At 42.4% G+C, this 16,502-nt stretch overlaps 1 protein-coding gene across 2 annotated transcripts in view; it reads right to left on the bottom strand.

Annotated features, from left to right (window-relative positions):
- The window catches only part of RSPO2 (R-spondin 2), a 161,962-nt gene extending 146,028 nt beyond the window's left edge, over positions 1 to 15,934 (bottom strand). For both annotated transcript variants that reach the window (XM_043483609.1, XM_043483610.1), the window contains exons 1-2: positions 15,529 to 15,934; positions 14,886 to 15,141 (exon numbers count right to left, since the gene is read on the bottom strand). In XM_043483609.1, the coding sequence (XP_043339544.1) occupies positions 14,886 to 14,979 (94 nt within the window). In that variant the 5' untranslated portion in view covers positions 14,980 to 15,141; positions 15,529 to 15,934. The remainder of the gene's footprint in view (positions 1 to 14,885; positions 15,142 to 15,528) is intronic.
- Positions 15,935 to 16,502: the final 568 nt, after the last annotated feature.

The raw sequence follows: 16,502 nt of genomic DNA, 5'->3' as shown, positions 1-16,502 counted from the left end.
TAAAGAGGAAGAATTAAGTACTGTCTGCTCTAAGAACTCTCATAGTTAACAAAATAACTATGGTTGAAAAGGAACAGTTCTTTTTTATTGAATTTCACGTAATAATTGTGGAAGGAATAAAGTTAGAAAACAAACAAAAAAGCTATTTTACAACCCCTAAAGTAATTGATGATTCAGACAAAGATCAATGGGAGAAACTATTACATGAAAAGTTAATAGGAACCTCAGTATGGAAGAATCAGGCTGTTACCACATGAACCTGCTGGCTAACCTTAGCATCACTAAGAATGGGATGTGTGTGCTTCCTGACACATTATAATATGAAGTCCACAGCAGCAGCTGCAAGCATTCTAGTCAAAAGAGTTGAGCCTGACTGTAATTAAACCTTCAGGGAGAGCTTCTAGATTACAAAAACATGGCAGATAGAGGATGTCAAATTATCCCCACAAGGGAGCGAAAGGAAAAATCCGAAATGTCAGACATTCTGTAGAAAACAGATCTGATCTTTTCAATAAGTCAGTGATATGGAAAACTGAGTGGGAAGAAAGTACTGCTCTAGAATCAAAGGAACTTGAGGAACATACCAAGTCCAGGGAGTGGGTGTTCTGTCAGTGCTGATTCATGCAGATCAGCTGTATAAGACATTGTTGAGGCAACTGCTGAAGCTTGATGACATATTGATTATGAGGTGTTACCAAAGAGTAAGAAATTTAGTCAAGTATGTTAATAACATCATGGTTTGCTAAGAAAATGTTCTTATTTGTAAGAAATGCAATCAGAAATAAGGTAAAATGGTGTAGTAGCTAAGATTTGCTTTATAACATAGAGCAATAAAAACTTAAGGATATACAGAATAGATGAAACCAGTGTGATGAAATCTCAATATTTGTTCAATCTGGGTGACAAGCAGTCATTATGCCACCCTCTCTGCTTTTGCGTATGTTTAAAACTTACCACATTCAAAACATGAGAACATTTAAGTATGTCCTTCCTAGCCCTTTATATAGAGCACACAGTTGTGAACAGACCCAGCTCCCGTGTGTGTGCTCAGTCATGTCCCACTCTGCAGCTCCATGGACTGTAACTTACCAGGCTCCTCTGTCCATGGGATTTCTCAGGCAAGAATACTGGAGTGATTGCCACTTCCTGTTTCAGGGGATCTTCCCGACCCAGAGACTGAACCCTCATCTCTTGTGTCTCCTGCATTGGCAGGCAAATTCTTTATCACTAGCACCACCTGGGAAGCTCCCAGGTAGTGCCAATATCAGATACTACTCAAAATCAGAGGGAACTAATTTAAGATACCTCTAACACCAGAAGCACGTTGACCATGTTGATATTTCAGTAATTAAAAACATAACTTCATAAAGGAGACTAACAGCTCCTGGAGTTCTGTAAACTTCAAAAAGAAGGCAGTTGAAGAGAATTCTCAGGGGTTTTTTTTTTGCTTCCCTGGTGGCTCAGAGGGAAAAGCATCTGTGTGCAATGCAGGAGACCTGGGTTTGATCCCTGTGTCAGGAAGATCCCCTGGAGAAGGAAATGGCAAGCCACTCCAGTGTTCTTGCCTGGAGAATCCCATGGACGGAGGAGCCTGGTAGGCTACAGTCCATGGGGTCACAAAGAGTCAGACACGACTGAGCGACTTCACTTTCACTTTCCTTCTCAGTTTTAGCTAAACAAAAAGTCAATTTGATTCATGTATTTATTTGAAAATGTAAATCAACACATTCAGATGGATTCATGCAATTTCATGGAATTTTAGCAGCAAAAAGGAATTTGCAGGTCCTATTTCAAAACCTATACACTTATAAACTATGTCTAAAGCATCCCCACACCCAAGGCCACTTTGTGCACAAGTCCAGAGGTGTCATTAATATCATGCTTTATAGGTAGTACACAGTCTACATACAGTGGTCTAAACTCTAGTTATTAATATTATACTTCTATTGCCAATATTTATATTTTAATACTATTGTTATGGTATAATTAATAATAATACTTATTTCAGAGTTTTGAAAATGAGGATTTAAAGAACCTAAAAGGTCTGACACAGTTTAGGACCTATTGGTTGAGTGGTACTCTCCGAAATATATGCTGAAGTCATATACCTCAGTACCGATGAATGTGAGTTTATTTTGAAATATTATCTTTGCAGCTGTAATTAAGAGAATATGGGGTATCCTCCAACATAAATGGTATTGTTGTAAGAAGAGATGAGAAACCAAACACAAAGGGATGACAGCCTTGTGAAGATGAAGGAAGAGATTGAAGTCAGGCTGCCGCAGACTAAGGAATATCTAAGACTCCCGGAAGCTAGAAGAGGCAAGGAAGGCGTCCTCCCCTATAGTCTCAAAGTGGGCATAGACCTGCTGACACCTTAATACCATGCTTCTAGCTTCTAGAGCTGTAAGAAAATCAATTTTTGCTTTTTACGTTACCTAGTTTGTGGTACTTTGCTACAGGAGCCCTAGGAAATCGATGCAGTATTATAATGTGTGCTGCCAATTCTGAAAGTAGTGGCATCTAGAGAAGGACACTGGTGTGGGCTGAGGACCTTCAATTACCTCATTCTTTAGTCTGGGTAAACATTTCTCTTAATGCAACCAACTCGTTTTTGCAACTATATCATTACTATATCCCATTGTCACCTCAGGATGAGTCAAAAATAAATGACAACCCCGTCTCTCCAACATCTCATCCAACAAACCATAGTTGGTTTCTTCAACTTAAGATCTAAACTCTGTATTTTTCCTGTTAAGATTTCATTCAGGGACTCCCTTGGTGGTCCAGTGGCTAAGACTCTGCTCTCAAGGCAGGGGGCCCAGATTCAATCTCCTGCTCAGGGAACTCGATCCCACCTGCTGAACCTAAGTTGAGGTCCTGCATGCCACAACTAAAAACTGAAGATCTCAAGTACCACAACTGAGACCTGATGCAGCCAAATTAACGAATTAAAAAAAAAAAAGATTTTATTCATAAGTTCTTCCTGCTATTATTCCCAGCCATTAGGATCTTTTTGTAACCAACCAACATTTAATGTCCTCTTCAACTTCATATTATGCAAAACTGTGGTTGGCATGCCATCTGTATTCAACCAAATCATTATGAAAATATTGTTCCAAAAAAGACTGAAGAGAGGTCCTTTATTGTACCAGAGTGTGTATCAATCCATTACTCACCACTCTGTCAAATGTAATTCAAGTAAGTAACATAACCTTAATATTGCATAATATGCGTGCATTTCTGTGTTCCAAAAGAATTTTTAAGCCTGTTATGCTTTCATAAGTGCCAAGTAATATGATTAATGAATTTTTTGTCAAATGCTTCTTTATCTTCCAGTCTAGTCACCCCATTAAAGAAAGCAAAGTATTTGTATGGCATAACCCATGCTGGTTATAACTGCATTGAAATCTGACTTTCTTACAATGAAATGTTCTCAAAACTGACATCATGGTCATGTATGAATTGAGAAATATCTTTTGCTTTTTGAGAATTCAGATTAAACTTCAATGTGTACGATACTTATCACTGAAACTTAGAATAGTAACTCAGAGGCATGATATGCAGAATCTAAAGAATTTTGTTTAGTATCCTCTATTTAGGAAGGACACAGTTAGGTCTTACAATAATTTGAGTCCAAATAATTGCCAGCACGAATTTCTATTTACACACCTCTTGGACGTCAGATGCATTCCAAGTGTGCTCATCATGGCTCTTACAGTGCTAGTGGCCCTCCAACCTTTCTCCACACTCAGTACAGCCACTGCTTTTGCGACACTCTTAAGAGAGATGCTCTACTGTTGGAGAGGGGCAATTTCCAATGATTCAGGGCATCAAGAAGGGGTCTTTTACATGAATGGATAGTTTCTTAAATATAAGCCATACTCTTCCTCCCTGTGAGCCTCCTTCATTTTGCCTGAATCCTAAAAGAACAAATCAGATCCTTTTATTTAAATTACATTTGACAGAGTGGTAATGGAGTGAAACACATTTTGCAGGAAGGCTCTGGTATAGCCTCCACAAGACACGCTTTAAGTCTTGGAAAGGACTGATCCTATTTCTGCCCTTTCCTCCTCTCTCTAGGTCCAGGCTCTCCCATTTCTTCAAAACGCCCTCAGAATTCAACAACAACAACAAAAGATAACGACTCCAAGCTTGCCAAAACCTTTAGAACAGTTATTATTCACGTTGAGTCACTTTTGAGTCAAAATCATGTTGAGATCACTCACAGCAGCTGCGAAGAACTAGTTACTTTCACTTCTCCCATAAGAACAATTAAACTGCACAAAATTCATAACTTTGAACAATTTTCAAGGGACAATTGCTAAGCCCTAGATCAATTTTCAGGATAGTATTATTTAAAGAGGGGACAGAGAAATCTTTCATAATTGACAGATTCGGTCAAGAATCACATCAGTCACTACATGACTTACTGACCACTGGGAGTGGTGTGAATAGCTGCCCACGCTCCGCAGCCAAACTAACCTCAACCCACTAATCACGCTTCTGGGAACCACCGCTGTCCACTATCAAACAACATTTGGTTTTTCAAATTAGTCTCCTAGCCCTCTCCTAGCCCTAACAATTCCCTGGACTGCCAGGGAATTTCAAAAGCTAGCTTTTGACTGCAAGAAAAAGGCATCAGAATACAAAATGGAAGGTGATCAACCACAAGGGGACAGAATTAAGTTCTCTATCAGACTTTATTACATGAAGGGGAAAGAGAACCTAAAAAAAAATTAAACTTTGGATTTTCAAGATAAGATCGGACAATTTTTACCATTTTCAAAGGGTTACAATGTGAGAGATCTGTTGAATGAAATGGGTATCTACATAAAGATTACAGAATTTGACAAACAAATGGGAAGTATTAACTTGAAGTTGTTTGGTCAACTCCAGATTTTACCAACTGCTTACACTTTTAGGCATGTAGTTTATGGAAAACCTTTTTAAAAAAGAAAAATTAATGTTTTCCAAAGTGACTACAGAAGCTGTAATGCACTTCCAGGTTAACACAATCTCTAGGCTTAATATCTGCCTCACAGTTATTAAAATTGTGAGGTTGGTTAAGTTTGCCTTTTGGTGAGAAGGTCTTGTCAAAAGGAGTCTAGGGACCAAAACCAGACATTTCAATAAAACTGAAAGCTCTCTTTATGATTCTTTTTCCCTTCCTCTCCATGAGGAAGTCAAACTATTCACAATATCGGTCTTGCTGGAAATTGTAGAACAGGTTTGCCACCTGAACCTACTGGACAGAGCAAGACAAGCACAAAACCTACAGAACTTCCTAGAACAAAGCATGAGGAAAAGAATGCAAAGTGCGCCCTCTATCGGTCTGTTTTAAAAGCTGGTGGCTGGTTGGATCGCTGAAGCCGCCGATAGGTGAGAGACTAAGGCCGTCAGAGTAGGAAAATTCTAAGTGTGGCGACCCAGCAGCAAAAATCTAGTTAGTTGAAGCACGCTTGGTCAGAAGTGAAGAGTGCTCTGCCTGGTTCTGACCGGTCTGTGAACTGGCAGCGTGATATATACAAATCCCATCAATGCCAGCACTGCACATCGTCAGCTGGAAAATTGCAACACTAATTTCTAAAACTTTATATTACTGTTTAGTTAACGAGATAAAAATTAGACCATACGAGAAGTTTTAACAGAGCCCCTTATTTTGTTTATTTTGTACTTTTATAAACTTTTTCGGGAATAGAGACAATATAACAACTATTGCTTTTGAGAAAGGGATTATTAGCCAAGTAATTACTTACTGAAATAAGTCTTGAGGTAGTGTTCCCAATGTGTCCTCATATTATGAAGTACACACATGGCAAATGGCTGGAAACCCACACACTGAAAATAAACTTTTAGGAAACAAATGTCTATGTCAATTTTAAGCAGCCAACTGGCATCATGCTCATTTATATGGTCCACCTTCTATTTCTTTAACCAATGCTTCTTAACTTCTTTAAGGAAAGATAAACCATGGCCACTTTAAGACTGCAGTGAAAACTCTAGAATCTCTACACTCAAAAAAGAAAGAAAGAAAGAAAGAAAATACTTTGATTCTAATTTCAGGAGAATCACAAAATCCCTGGCCGCATCTCCGGACCCCAAGTTAAGAAGCTATTTTCAAAAGAAATGTGCAGAGCCAGTTGTTTTATAAGTGCTTTTAGTATCTTTCAGCAGGTGATGAAAAAAGTCAAATGGCTTTAGGTAAACTGTAAAGGTTTTCCCCAAAATGACTAGATAAGGTGAAGAACTACCTATAATTATAGTTTCTTGATATTTTAAGAGTAAAAATAATACTTACTAGCTTTTCTCTAACCTTGATTGGCTATTCTGATCATATGATGGTTTCATGATATAAATGTGTATGTGTAAATATATATATACATACACACACACACACACCTACAACACACATATTGATATACAAGTACTTATTGTGTACAAGCACATATTGTGTACAAGCACACCCTCAGAGACACACACATAATTGTTCTGGCTACTGGAGTACCCGAAATTAAAGTTCCTGTAATTCATATTCAAGAATGATGATTTAAAAAATTAGCAACACAAGCATGCAAGCTTTTACCAGATCACACTCCGATCTTCAGTCAGTTCAGTTGCTCAGTCGTGTACAACTCTGTGACCCCATGGACTGCAGCACACCAGGCCTCCCTGTCCTTCACTATCTCCCAGAGCTTGCTCAAACTCATGTCCATTGAATCAGTGATGCCATCCAACCATCTCATCCTCTGTTGTCCCCTTCTCCTCCTGCTTTCAATCTTTCCCAGCATCAGGGTCTTTTACGGTCCTAAAACTCAGTTATTAGCCTTAAGCTCCTTAACCAGTTATGTTAGTAGTATTATTGAGTTGCAGCAAGTTCCGAAGCTCAGTGAAACTCTGGGTCCAAAGGACATTTGAATGACTTCAAAGGTGATTCCTTCTTTTAAAATGAACGCTTATGTTAAAAGTGTACTTTGTTCAGGAAAAGTCAGTGAGTTCAGGAGGGCTGGATTCTAGTTCTAGCTCTCTTCCACTTAACTATTAGTTTTTTTTAATAACACATTTCAGTAAGCACCTCAGCTTCTTCATTAGTTAAGCCAGTCTCACTTCCTTCAAAGGGCAGCAAAATGTCTGATCTCCTGGTAGGCACTGGACGAAAACTATGTAGTCTATCCACATCTACACCAAACTTGTTGTAATACACACACACACACATCTCTGTCTCTCACAGGGTTAGTCTACATAGCTATATTATTCGAAAGTCATAAATAGAAGATTGAATGTCTGCCTGCACTAATTTATGTTATTAATATGATTGCCTTTTAAGAAGATAAAAACTACTTTCTTTTTGGTCTAAATAAGTATTCATATAGACAAAGAGTTTGGAACTGAAAACCCCTTTTGGCCCTTTCTTTAGAAGTGCTTTTATTTTTTTTCATTTTTTTGTTTTTTTTGTTTGTTTGTTTTTCTAGAAGTATTTTTAGATACAGGTTACTCCCAGTTTCCCCTCCCCTGCCCCAACTCATCCTCTATCATTCAAATAATAAACAGGTATAGGAAAACACACAAGGGCACTAGTGTATTCTGTGAAATGCTGAAGACTGTCAGAGACTTCAGAATAAGGCTAGGCTGGGGATGCTTTTATATGTCAGCATTGCTTGTCTTTAAACTCTAAAGAAGAATAGTAAATAATGAAATTGTATCTATTATCTAATTATTCATTCAAACTTCAGCTATGTGCAAAGAACTTTGAATTTAAAAGAAAAACATTTCTAATGCTGTTTGCAGCAATGTGGATGGAACTAGAGATTGTCATACTGAGTGAAAAAAAGTCAGACAGAGGAGCAGATAAATTGTATGAAATCCCTCATACATGGAATCTAAGAAGACATGACACAAATAAACTTATAAAACAAAAAAAGAGATTCACAGACTTAGAGAACGAACTTACAGTTTCTGGGGGAAAGGGACAGGTAGGGAGTCTGGGATGGACATGTACACACTGCTATACTTTAAATGGATAACCAACAAGGACCTACTGTAAAACATAGGTAACTCTGCTCAATGTCATGTGGCAGCCTGGATGGTGTGGGCTTGGGGAGAATGGACACGTATATACGTATATACGTAAGGCTGAGTCCCTTCATTGTTCACCTGAAACTATCACAACATTGTTAACCGGCTATACCCAATACAAAATAAAAAGTTGAAAGCTGGGGGAAAAAAAAAGAAAAGAAAAACATTTCTCATTAAGTCACTAGCATTATTTTAAGAGCAAACAACAAAAGCTCAATGGCTTTTTTGTTCAGGCACAACTTGTGGAGGAAGCACTCTATCTGGCCTGGTTTAAGGACTATTAAGGTGAATGTGCCCAAGTTCTGCCCTACAGGCGCTTAATATATAGTAAAGATGACACATATGGCAAAGTAACCAGAATAAAGGTAAAATGAGAGTCCTTTAGGAGTAGCATGAAAAGCTAAGCAAGCTTTTAGGGAAAACTCCAGGACGGCTTCACAGAGGCAGTGACATTTTATTTAGCTGGGCACCACCGCATGGACAACACGAAAGCATGAAAACACGATGGTATGGCTGAAAACGAAATAATTCAGTATAGCTGGAGCGTGCAGGGCTTTCATGGTGGTGGAAGGTTAGAAAAAGGCTGTGGTCAGATGGTGGAGTGCCCTTGAAGGTAAAGTGAAAGAAGCTGGAACTTATTCTTAAGTCAATATGGAGATCTGGGAGGTTCGAGGTTTATTAGCAAAGAGGTCACATGCTCAAATTTGTGGATCACATTGAGAAAAATTCAATGTGGAAGCATTGTAAAGGATGGAATGAGGAAGAAGTCGATGATGAAAGATGAGTGAGTGAGGATCTGGACTAGGAAATATCTTTGGGAATGGAAAGTATGGGGTAGACATAAACAACATTTCTAATACCCACTAAGACTGAATGAACCATAATAGAGACAACAGGAAAGTCAAAGACTGTAGTGAGGCTTCCAGCCTTCACACACATGAACAGGAAAAAGGAACACAACTGGAGGAACATATTTGGGAAGAGCATAGAGGAGAGAATGAGTTGTCAAGTTGTGTGCATGGAATGGAGTATCTATCTACACACGAGGGTGCATGAAGTATCTATTCATATGGCAGTAGCTGGAAAATCAGAGAGTAATATAACCTGAAGCTCAAAAAAATGGGGGATAGAGTTGAAGGACTTTACGTGGAAAAAGCAGTTGAGCATACAGGAATGGATAAAATCCTCCAAGGAAAAGAAGAAAAGTAAGGAAATACCAGCCTATTCCGACTCTGAATGAGGAAACCAAAGAAGAAAAATGCACAGAAAATGGGAGGCAAAGCTAAAGCACAGTGTCACTAAGAAAACAAAACAAAACAAAACCTTGGAGAGGAGTGATCATCTTAGTGATGGGAGGAGCGGAACGACATAGGCGGGGTTGGCGTTGAGGTGAGTACTGAGCATGGATGACCACTAAGAAAATCCTTCCCTGAAAACAGAGGGAGAAGCCAGGTTCTGACAGATTGAAGAGTGAGTGAATGAAAGAGGATCGTAAGGCAAGACAAGAGAAGGGTTGAAGTGAAGCAAAAGATTGGAAAGAAATAAGAGAAAGAAGGAAATTTCAGGACAAGAGGGATAGCAGCATGCTTAAAAAGAGGGTGACTCATACAGAAAGGTCCTAGAGGAGAGAACAGGTGAGGGGTGGGCCCTAGAAAGATAAAAACACTGTGTCGTTACCCATTCCCTCGCCTAGTCCTCAACCCCTCATCTACAGCTTTCCTCTGACCCCTGTCCTGCTCCTGGGAACAAGATGAAAAATGGGAAAGGTGAGTAAAAGTCCTTTTTAGTTACAAAAAGCCAACCATCCATGGTCATACTGTCCCCCCTCCACACACACCTACATATATACACATGTATAAGCATGTAATAGATATGCCTTCCCTATCATATATGGTTATATATTATTTATGTACTTTATTAATTAGTGCCTTCCATATGCATTCCAGCTCAAAATGTGAAAGCTTACAAAAAATATGACATGCAACACTCTTTATCTAATGGTCAATCCTTGATTGTGGCAGATAATGGAAGGGGAGGGGAATGAACATCACATTTTGAAAAAAGAAAATTTTGAGCTTACTACCTCCTTTTAGCAGGGTGGTTCTGCAGTATTATGTCGAGTGATTTGTCTGTCATCTATTTCCTGAACTTGGGAGGTGTAAGAGTGCTTATTTCCGGGGGAGCCGGTGGGTGGGGGTGGGGGGGTTAATGGTTCAGACGGCAGTCAGTTGGGAGAAAAGGAGTAAAAAATGGCCGGGATAATCTATAAACTGGCCAGTTAGTCTCTGAATAAATCAAGAGGTGGCTGTTCATTAAGAAATTAGAAGTGTCATTTCCAACTTGTGATTTCTGCAAACATTGGATTCTACCCAAGCTGAATTTATAAACAGTTAACGAAGCCAGAATTAAGTGGAGGCCTGACGAAATGTCACCTATTCTTAATCACTTCCAAATTTCAGGAGCAGAGTAAGATGTTGGTTGGGACATGACAACTTTCTAACCTCTGTGCATTGGTAAGATACTAGCCAGAAAAACTCAGAATTATGTTGAAAGAAAAGCCCATTAACAAAAGAAGAAAAGAAAGAATGTATTTATGCTACAAAGTTAAACATCACACTGAGCTTTTCTGAAACACCCGAACTTAAAAAAGCAAGCATACAAAATGTATTTTGAAGCTTTTAAGAGTAGGTTAATATGTTCCATGTGCCATTTTTATTTTCAAAGAATACTGTGAGAAATAAGCTATCATTAAAAGTACTTGTGAAACTTGTAAATATCTCCACATCTTTTCATTCAATTTTTAAAAATACAAATTAATTCAGCGCTACAAGTTTTAAGAGAAAACATGAGTCTTTTTTTTTTTTTAACAAAAGTTGCCAGAAACATACCACAATATTTGTGATAAACATTTGTTTCATGGAAGAAGCCAAGTCTAATCATAGGAAAATGAGCGGTTATGGAGGGAGAAGCTGAAGCTTCAGTAGGGAAAAGGCTACAGCAGGAAACACTTGTCACACCGCGCCCCCTACCATCAGAAACACAATTACATGTCTGGGAGCCTTGCTGCTTTTAAGTTTCATGAACAAGTTTTCATAAATCCCTGGTAAATTTGTGACCGGGCATATGAATAGAACAAAGATATATAAAATGAAATCACTACATACTAAACTCAAGAAATCCTAGGAATACCATAATAAAGTCATGATGTCTATCCACTTTTCAGTAATTCACCCTGAAATGTGACTTACAACCAACCCCCCAAATAAAACAAATTGAATAACCCAGTTTACCATGCAAATAAATCATAAGAGGGCCCAAGACAGAGATTTAGGCTATAGGGGTTAACAGTAGCTAACAATGACTATGTTTTCAAAAGGGACTGGAGAGTGAGAGGGCCAAGGAGTTATGACTGTTACCACGCAGACAAAACACGAGTTGTCAATCAGCTTTCCAAAACATTGGCATGTGTCTCCCCTCTATAAGAAATCCATTCACACTGTTGTGTTTGTGCCTTACTTTCCAATATATTGCTGCCAGGCCCCAGTAGTCACTATCAAATGCATTTCTATTGTCTGGTTTTGTTTTCTAAATAAGCAGACAAAAGACCCGTAGGTGGCTAGTGTTGTTTATGATGGTCTCCCCTTAAGAAGTTTTATCTGATATTCTAATCTCTAATCCTCTGGCCATATTTTGAAATAAAGCATAGAGTTAAATGATATATTTGCTGTCTATTCTAGACTGGATGCAATTGATTTTAACTGACTAAATTATCTGATCTCTGCCAAGAATTTTATTTCATTAAGAAAATGATATTATAGAGCATCTGAGATCATAGAGCAGACTAAACATAATGCCAAAGGAGTTCTGAGAATGCTCCACAGTGAAGGTTTGATTATTTGCAGATGGAATATGAAAAAAAGGAAAAGAATCAGATCCCAGGCATTAGCCTAACCAATCCTGATATCACTGTTGCCGACATCACAGCACACAGTCAAGAAAATAACTGATCTTCTAAGCCACAGCACCTTTTTTTTACGGTACTAATCACTTTTCTTCCTAGAAAGTAATACTTAACTGCCACCATCCAAAACAAAGGGAAAAGGGGAAATGTTGGTACCACAATAGGCTCCAGCATGTCAAGTGTCACTACTGACAAGATTTGGCTAGTACTCAAGCATTCACCAAGGAACTAATTTAAATCAATCTCCTTTGGGAAAGCCAATTGTTTGGTATGCACAACAATTGGTGTATGATCAATCAGCGGACATGAGATCAATTAAAACCAGCTTAAGCCTGTGAAGAGGGACAATTCACACAACCTGAGTTAGATCTCTATTCATTTCAATACTCTTACAATGCAATCCTTAAGCTTCCCTGCAAAGCAGAAAAGCTACTATCACCCTACACTGTCTAGCCAGCCCTTTAAGTAGTTCCACTTTTAATTAAAAACACAGTACGCCTTTTGTTGGCACAGATAGTGTGGTCACTTTTAAGGACCGAAGTTATTTTAGCCAGCAGCTTGAGGTTTGGGAAGGGACATCTGTTAAGCGAAACACACACACACATACACACTTTGATTTTTTTTTTTTTTCCTTTACAACCTTACTAGTTTATATGTAGTTTGAAAGCATTTGAATTTTATTAAATTGGAAGGTTTGTCTGCCAAAAGTTACTACAGTGGCAAAAGTTGCACACTTTAGAATTGGGTTTCTAAACGTCAGCACTTGGGGATGTAGCAGTAATTGCCGTGAGATTTTGCTAAAGCAGCTTTGAAACATAGGTTTTGCATGAGATACTTAAGGAGGCATAGGCAGAACTTTGGAGATGGCTCTGCAAATAAAAGCATGCAGTATCGCTTCTGGCCGCAGGGGTGCTGTAAAGCCATGCTCCACCAAAGAGCACCTATGTGTTAAGTTCTACTAAAGCAACAAGCTCGATTCCTCCCCATTCAACCACAATCCAACAAGCAGTGTGGATCAGAAAGACATCGCTGAATTAGCAAGTCATTTAATAAACAAGAATTTGGCAAGGGGTTTTAGCTCTTTCTGTGAACATTAGCCTTTTCAATCAAATAGACTACAACCTCTATTTATAAGGAGGAGGGTGGGGGGAACCTCTCCAAACACTTTGACCACAGTGTAATCAAAACTTGCCAGCTCTACCAAGTGATACCTGGAAAGAAAATACTGGGGTGGAGAAAGGAAAGGGGAGGTGAAGGAGATGGAAGGGGACTTTTACAAGACATAACAATATCAAACTTTCACAGCCTCTGGCAAGAAATTCCTCCCTAATGTATTTATTCAGAAAAACTTGTGCAGATAAGCATTTTGGAAATGTCAGAAACGAGAGACCCAGAGTAAGAGAACCCGGGGTTGGAGAAAGGGGTGTCCTTTTTAAGCACAGCTCCATGGTGTCAATTGCAGAGCGGAGACGGGGGGCGGCGGAAATCGCACACGACCAGCTGTCCTGGGCTCTGCCCTCAGGCCGGCCAACCTTCAGCCCTGCGGGTAGGTGAGAACAGCTTAACGACGTCCTAAAAAGCTTTAAAAAAAAATAAGGGCGCAAAAAGCTCTCTCCAAAATCTGGATGCAGGACTGGAGGTTCCATAAAAAGAGTCAGAAACAACCCACATCACAGGTCGAGCGAGACGTTCATATCCCAGAAAAACCCACATCTGTCAACTTCAGGCCAAATTCTAACTGCGCAGAAGTCCAAACTGCTAGACCAAGATGGATAAGCTCTGGGGAGCCGCTGTCCACCTTCCGCGAGGCAGTAGCGCGAGGTGAGCGTGTGTGTTGGCGGTGGGAGAGTTGTGGTTTGTGTTTAAATCCTTCAGGAGACTTAACTGTGTTTAGCAGCCCCTAAAATGAAGTTAGATTAGCTGCAGCCGCAGCAGGACTCAAACACGGGCGCACTAATCTTCGGGGAAGCTAGCTCTCTGAAACCGTTCTGGAGGCTTCCACTGGCCTTCCGGCAGCGCACACAGGTGATGGAGAGGGAGGGTCGGCTAAAAAGCCACACGTGAGTGTCACCGAGGCCAGGAACCTCAGAAATAGCTGCTTGTGAGGGAAGTAAACGCAGAGGGCAAAGTCGGGCCTGTCCCCAAAACATCATTCTGCCCGCGAGCGTTCCCCCCAAAACAACCTGCGCACGAATTGCTGCCCAGTGTACCAAGTTCAGTGCTTCCTCCCACCTCGTCTTAGGGTCCAGAGGAAGACAGCATTGCTCTTTTCCTGGAAATGCGGATCCTCCACAGCGACTTGGTACCCCTCCCCAGCCCTCTCGCTCGCGCTTTCTGGCCCACACTCGCACCCAGACACAGCACAGACACACACACCCACACAGTTGTAGGTAGGCCGTGTCGAAAACCATCTGGGGACAGGGTTTGGGGCGCACCACGTGGTGGCGAAGGTAGAGAAAAATGAGCTGCAGGGGAGATAGTTGAGAGGACTCAGAAGAGAAAAAGACAAAAAAACAACAAGGGGAAAAAGAAAAAAAGGATGCCAGATTAAGAAGAAAAAAAAAAAAAAATGAGACCTAAAGAGAAGAGTTCAGAAGTAGAAGCTCGACAGCTAACGTGGGTGCGGACCGCACCTCTCAACCCGGAGCGCCCGCAGGACGCCCGGCTCACCCGGCTCGCCGCGCCTCCTGAGGACAGAAAAGACCGAGCTCTCGGCAGCGCCCCGGGGCCCGGAAAGTGAGGAGCCCAAAGGCCGGGTGGAGGGCACGGCCCTGCCCACCTGAGCCCCGGTGCGAGTGCCGCCGCCCGCGCCCCCGACCCCACGCGGCTCCGGCAGAGCAGAACCCACCTCTCTTACTGCGTCTCCATCGATTGCCTTGGCAGTGGCTGTAATCCATACAGTTCAGGATGATGAGGGCAAAGGAGAAGAGGCGAAACTGCATCTGGGCGGTCGGGCGGGGGAGAGACGCCTCTCACAGTCGGGGAACTGGAGGGCTCATCCGAGGAGCCGGCGCAGACCGCGCTGCTGGGGAAGACGCCGAGGGGGGAGCCTCCACTAGCCAGCGGGGCCGCGCGGGTCAGTTCGGCATCTCTCCGCCTTGAACCTGAGAGACGAAGAGGAGAAGCCGGGTGGAGAGAGGCCCAGGGAGGCAGCTGCCTCCTCACGCGTCCCAATTTAAGAAGGGAAGGGAGGGGGAAAGCGAACCCACTGCCTGGCGCGAGCCGCGGAGCGGCTTAACCCAGAGCGCACAGCTGCAGGCAACCTGGAGAGCAAGGTGATTACAATCAGTGAATTAGCAACCTCTGCGGACCTACAGGCTCCTACCCCGGGGAAGGGACGTTGCGCCGGCGCTTCAGGAAAAGAAAAGAGCTCCACGGCCCCCGAGGGTGCAGGGATAAAGGCGCGCTCTTAGGTCCTTTGGTCCAGCAGGGGGGTACCCAAACGCTGTGCCCGCGGTGGTGGGCGCGGGTCGCCTACCGTGAGCACTTACGTCTCAGGCTGCGCGGCGTGCCTAGGCGCGGCGCTCCATCCCGGGATCGGGAAGCGAGACACCTCGCTAGCACGTGGGCTGGGGAAAAGTTTGCCGAGACCCGCAGGGAGCGCGTGGCAGCTCTGGGTGCGGGCGGCCGCGATGGGTTCGAAGCGCGCGGAGGTTCCTCCGGACTGACCGCGCCTAGCAGGAGCGCGGCTGGGCGGGCGGGTCCGCAGCCTCTGGGATGCTGCGTTCCCGCCCGTGAGTGCGATCCTCCGGCGAGGGGCACGCCCTCTGTCACTCTCTGGGTCCGTATCCAATTGTGCAACCGCACAGAGCTTTCTCCACAGCCACTTTTCAGCTAAGGTTTCTCCCTTTCAAGCTGTGGGAGACAGAACGCTCCTGAGAGGGCGAAGGGATGACGAGCGCACTCTCCGATGGAGATGCAGCCGGGCCCAGGCTCGGGATGCTTCTATAAGTAGGTGGTGCTGTGGTCCAAGGCAACTAAGTCAGAGCTGCCTTGGAGTTCCTGGGTCCTAAAGCCAGAATCTCTCGGGTTTCCCTGAGGTCCTAAAGAGCGCTGACAGCCTCCCAGAGAGCCTAACCCCAGGCCAGTCCCTTCTGCGCTTTACTGGAGTAGGTAGCTAAACTGAAGAGTGGCTGAGATGAAGGCGCACCCCCAGACTGTGCCGGCCCTACAGCCCAGCTGTCTTCACCCCCGGGGCGTCTGCTCTGGTGCTCCAGGGCCGGTTCCAACCTCAGCGCCGACCTTCGTGCGGGAAGACTTGACTGATGGCTTCTCCTAGACCTTCCTTTCCGAACTCTGAGCCGGGACTGCTGTTTCTAAAGCGGAGTTTAAACTTGAGCCTTATCCCGAAAGATGCCACACCTCTGATACTCTTACATTTATGTCTTGGCTTTGTTTTATAAGAAGATGTCTTAGCACAGCTGAATCTAAAACGCGTCCTCGGTTTAGGGAGGGAAAGGGGTGT

This window comes from Cervus canadensis, chromosome 12, assembly GCF_019320065.1.
Source record: "Cervus canadensis isolate Bull #8, Minnesota chromosome 12, ASM1932006v1, whole genome shotgun sequence".
Lineage (NCBI taxonomy): Eukaryota > Metazoa > Chordata > Mammalia > Artiodactyla > Cervidae > Cervus > Cervus canadensis.
The sequence above is the reverse complement of the archived record's forward strand: the minus strand, read 5'-3'. Positions and strand labels throughout refer to the sequence as shown.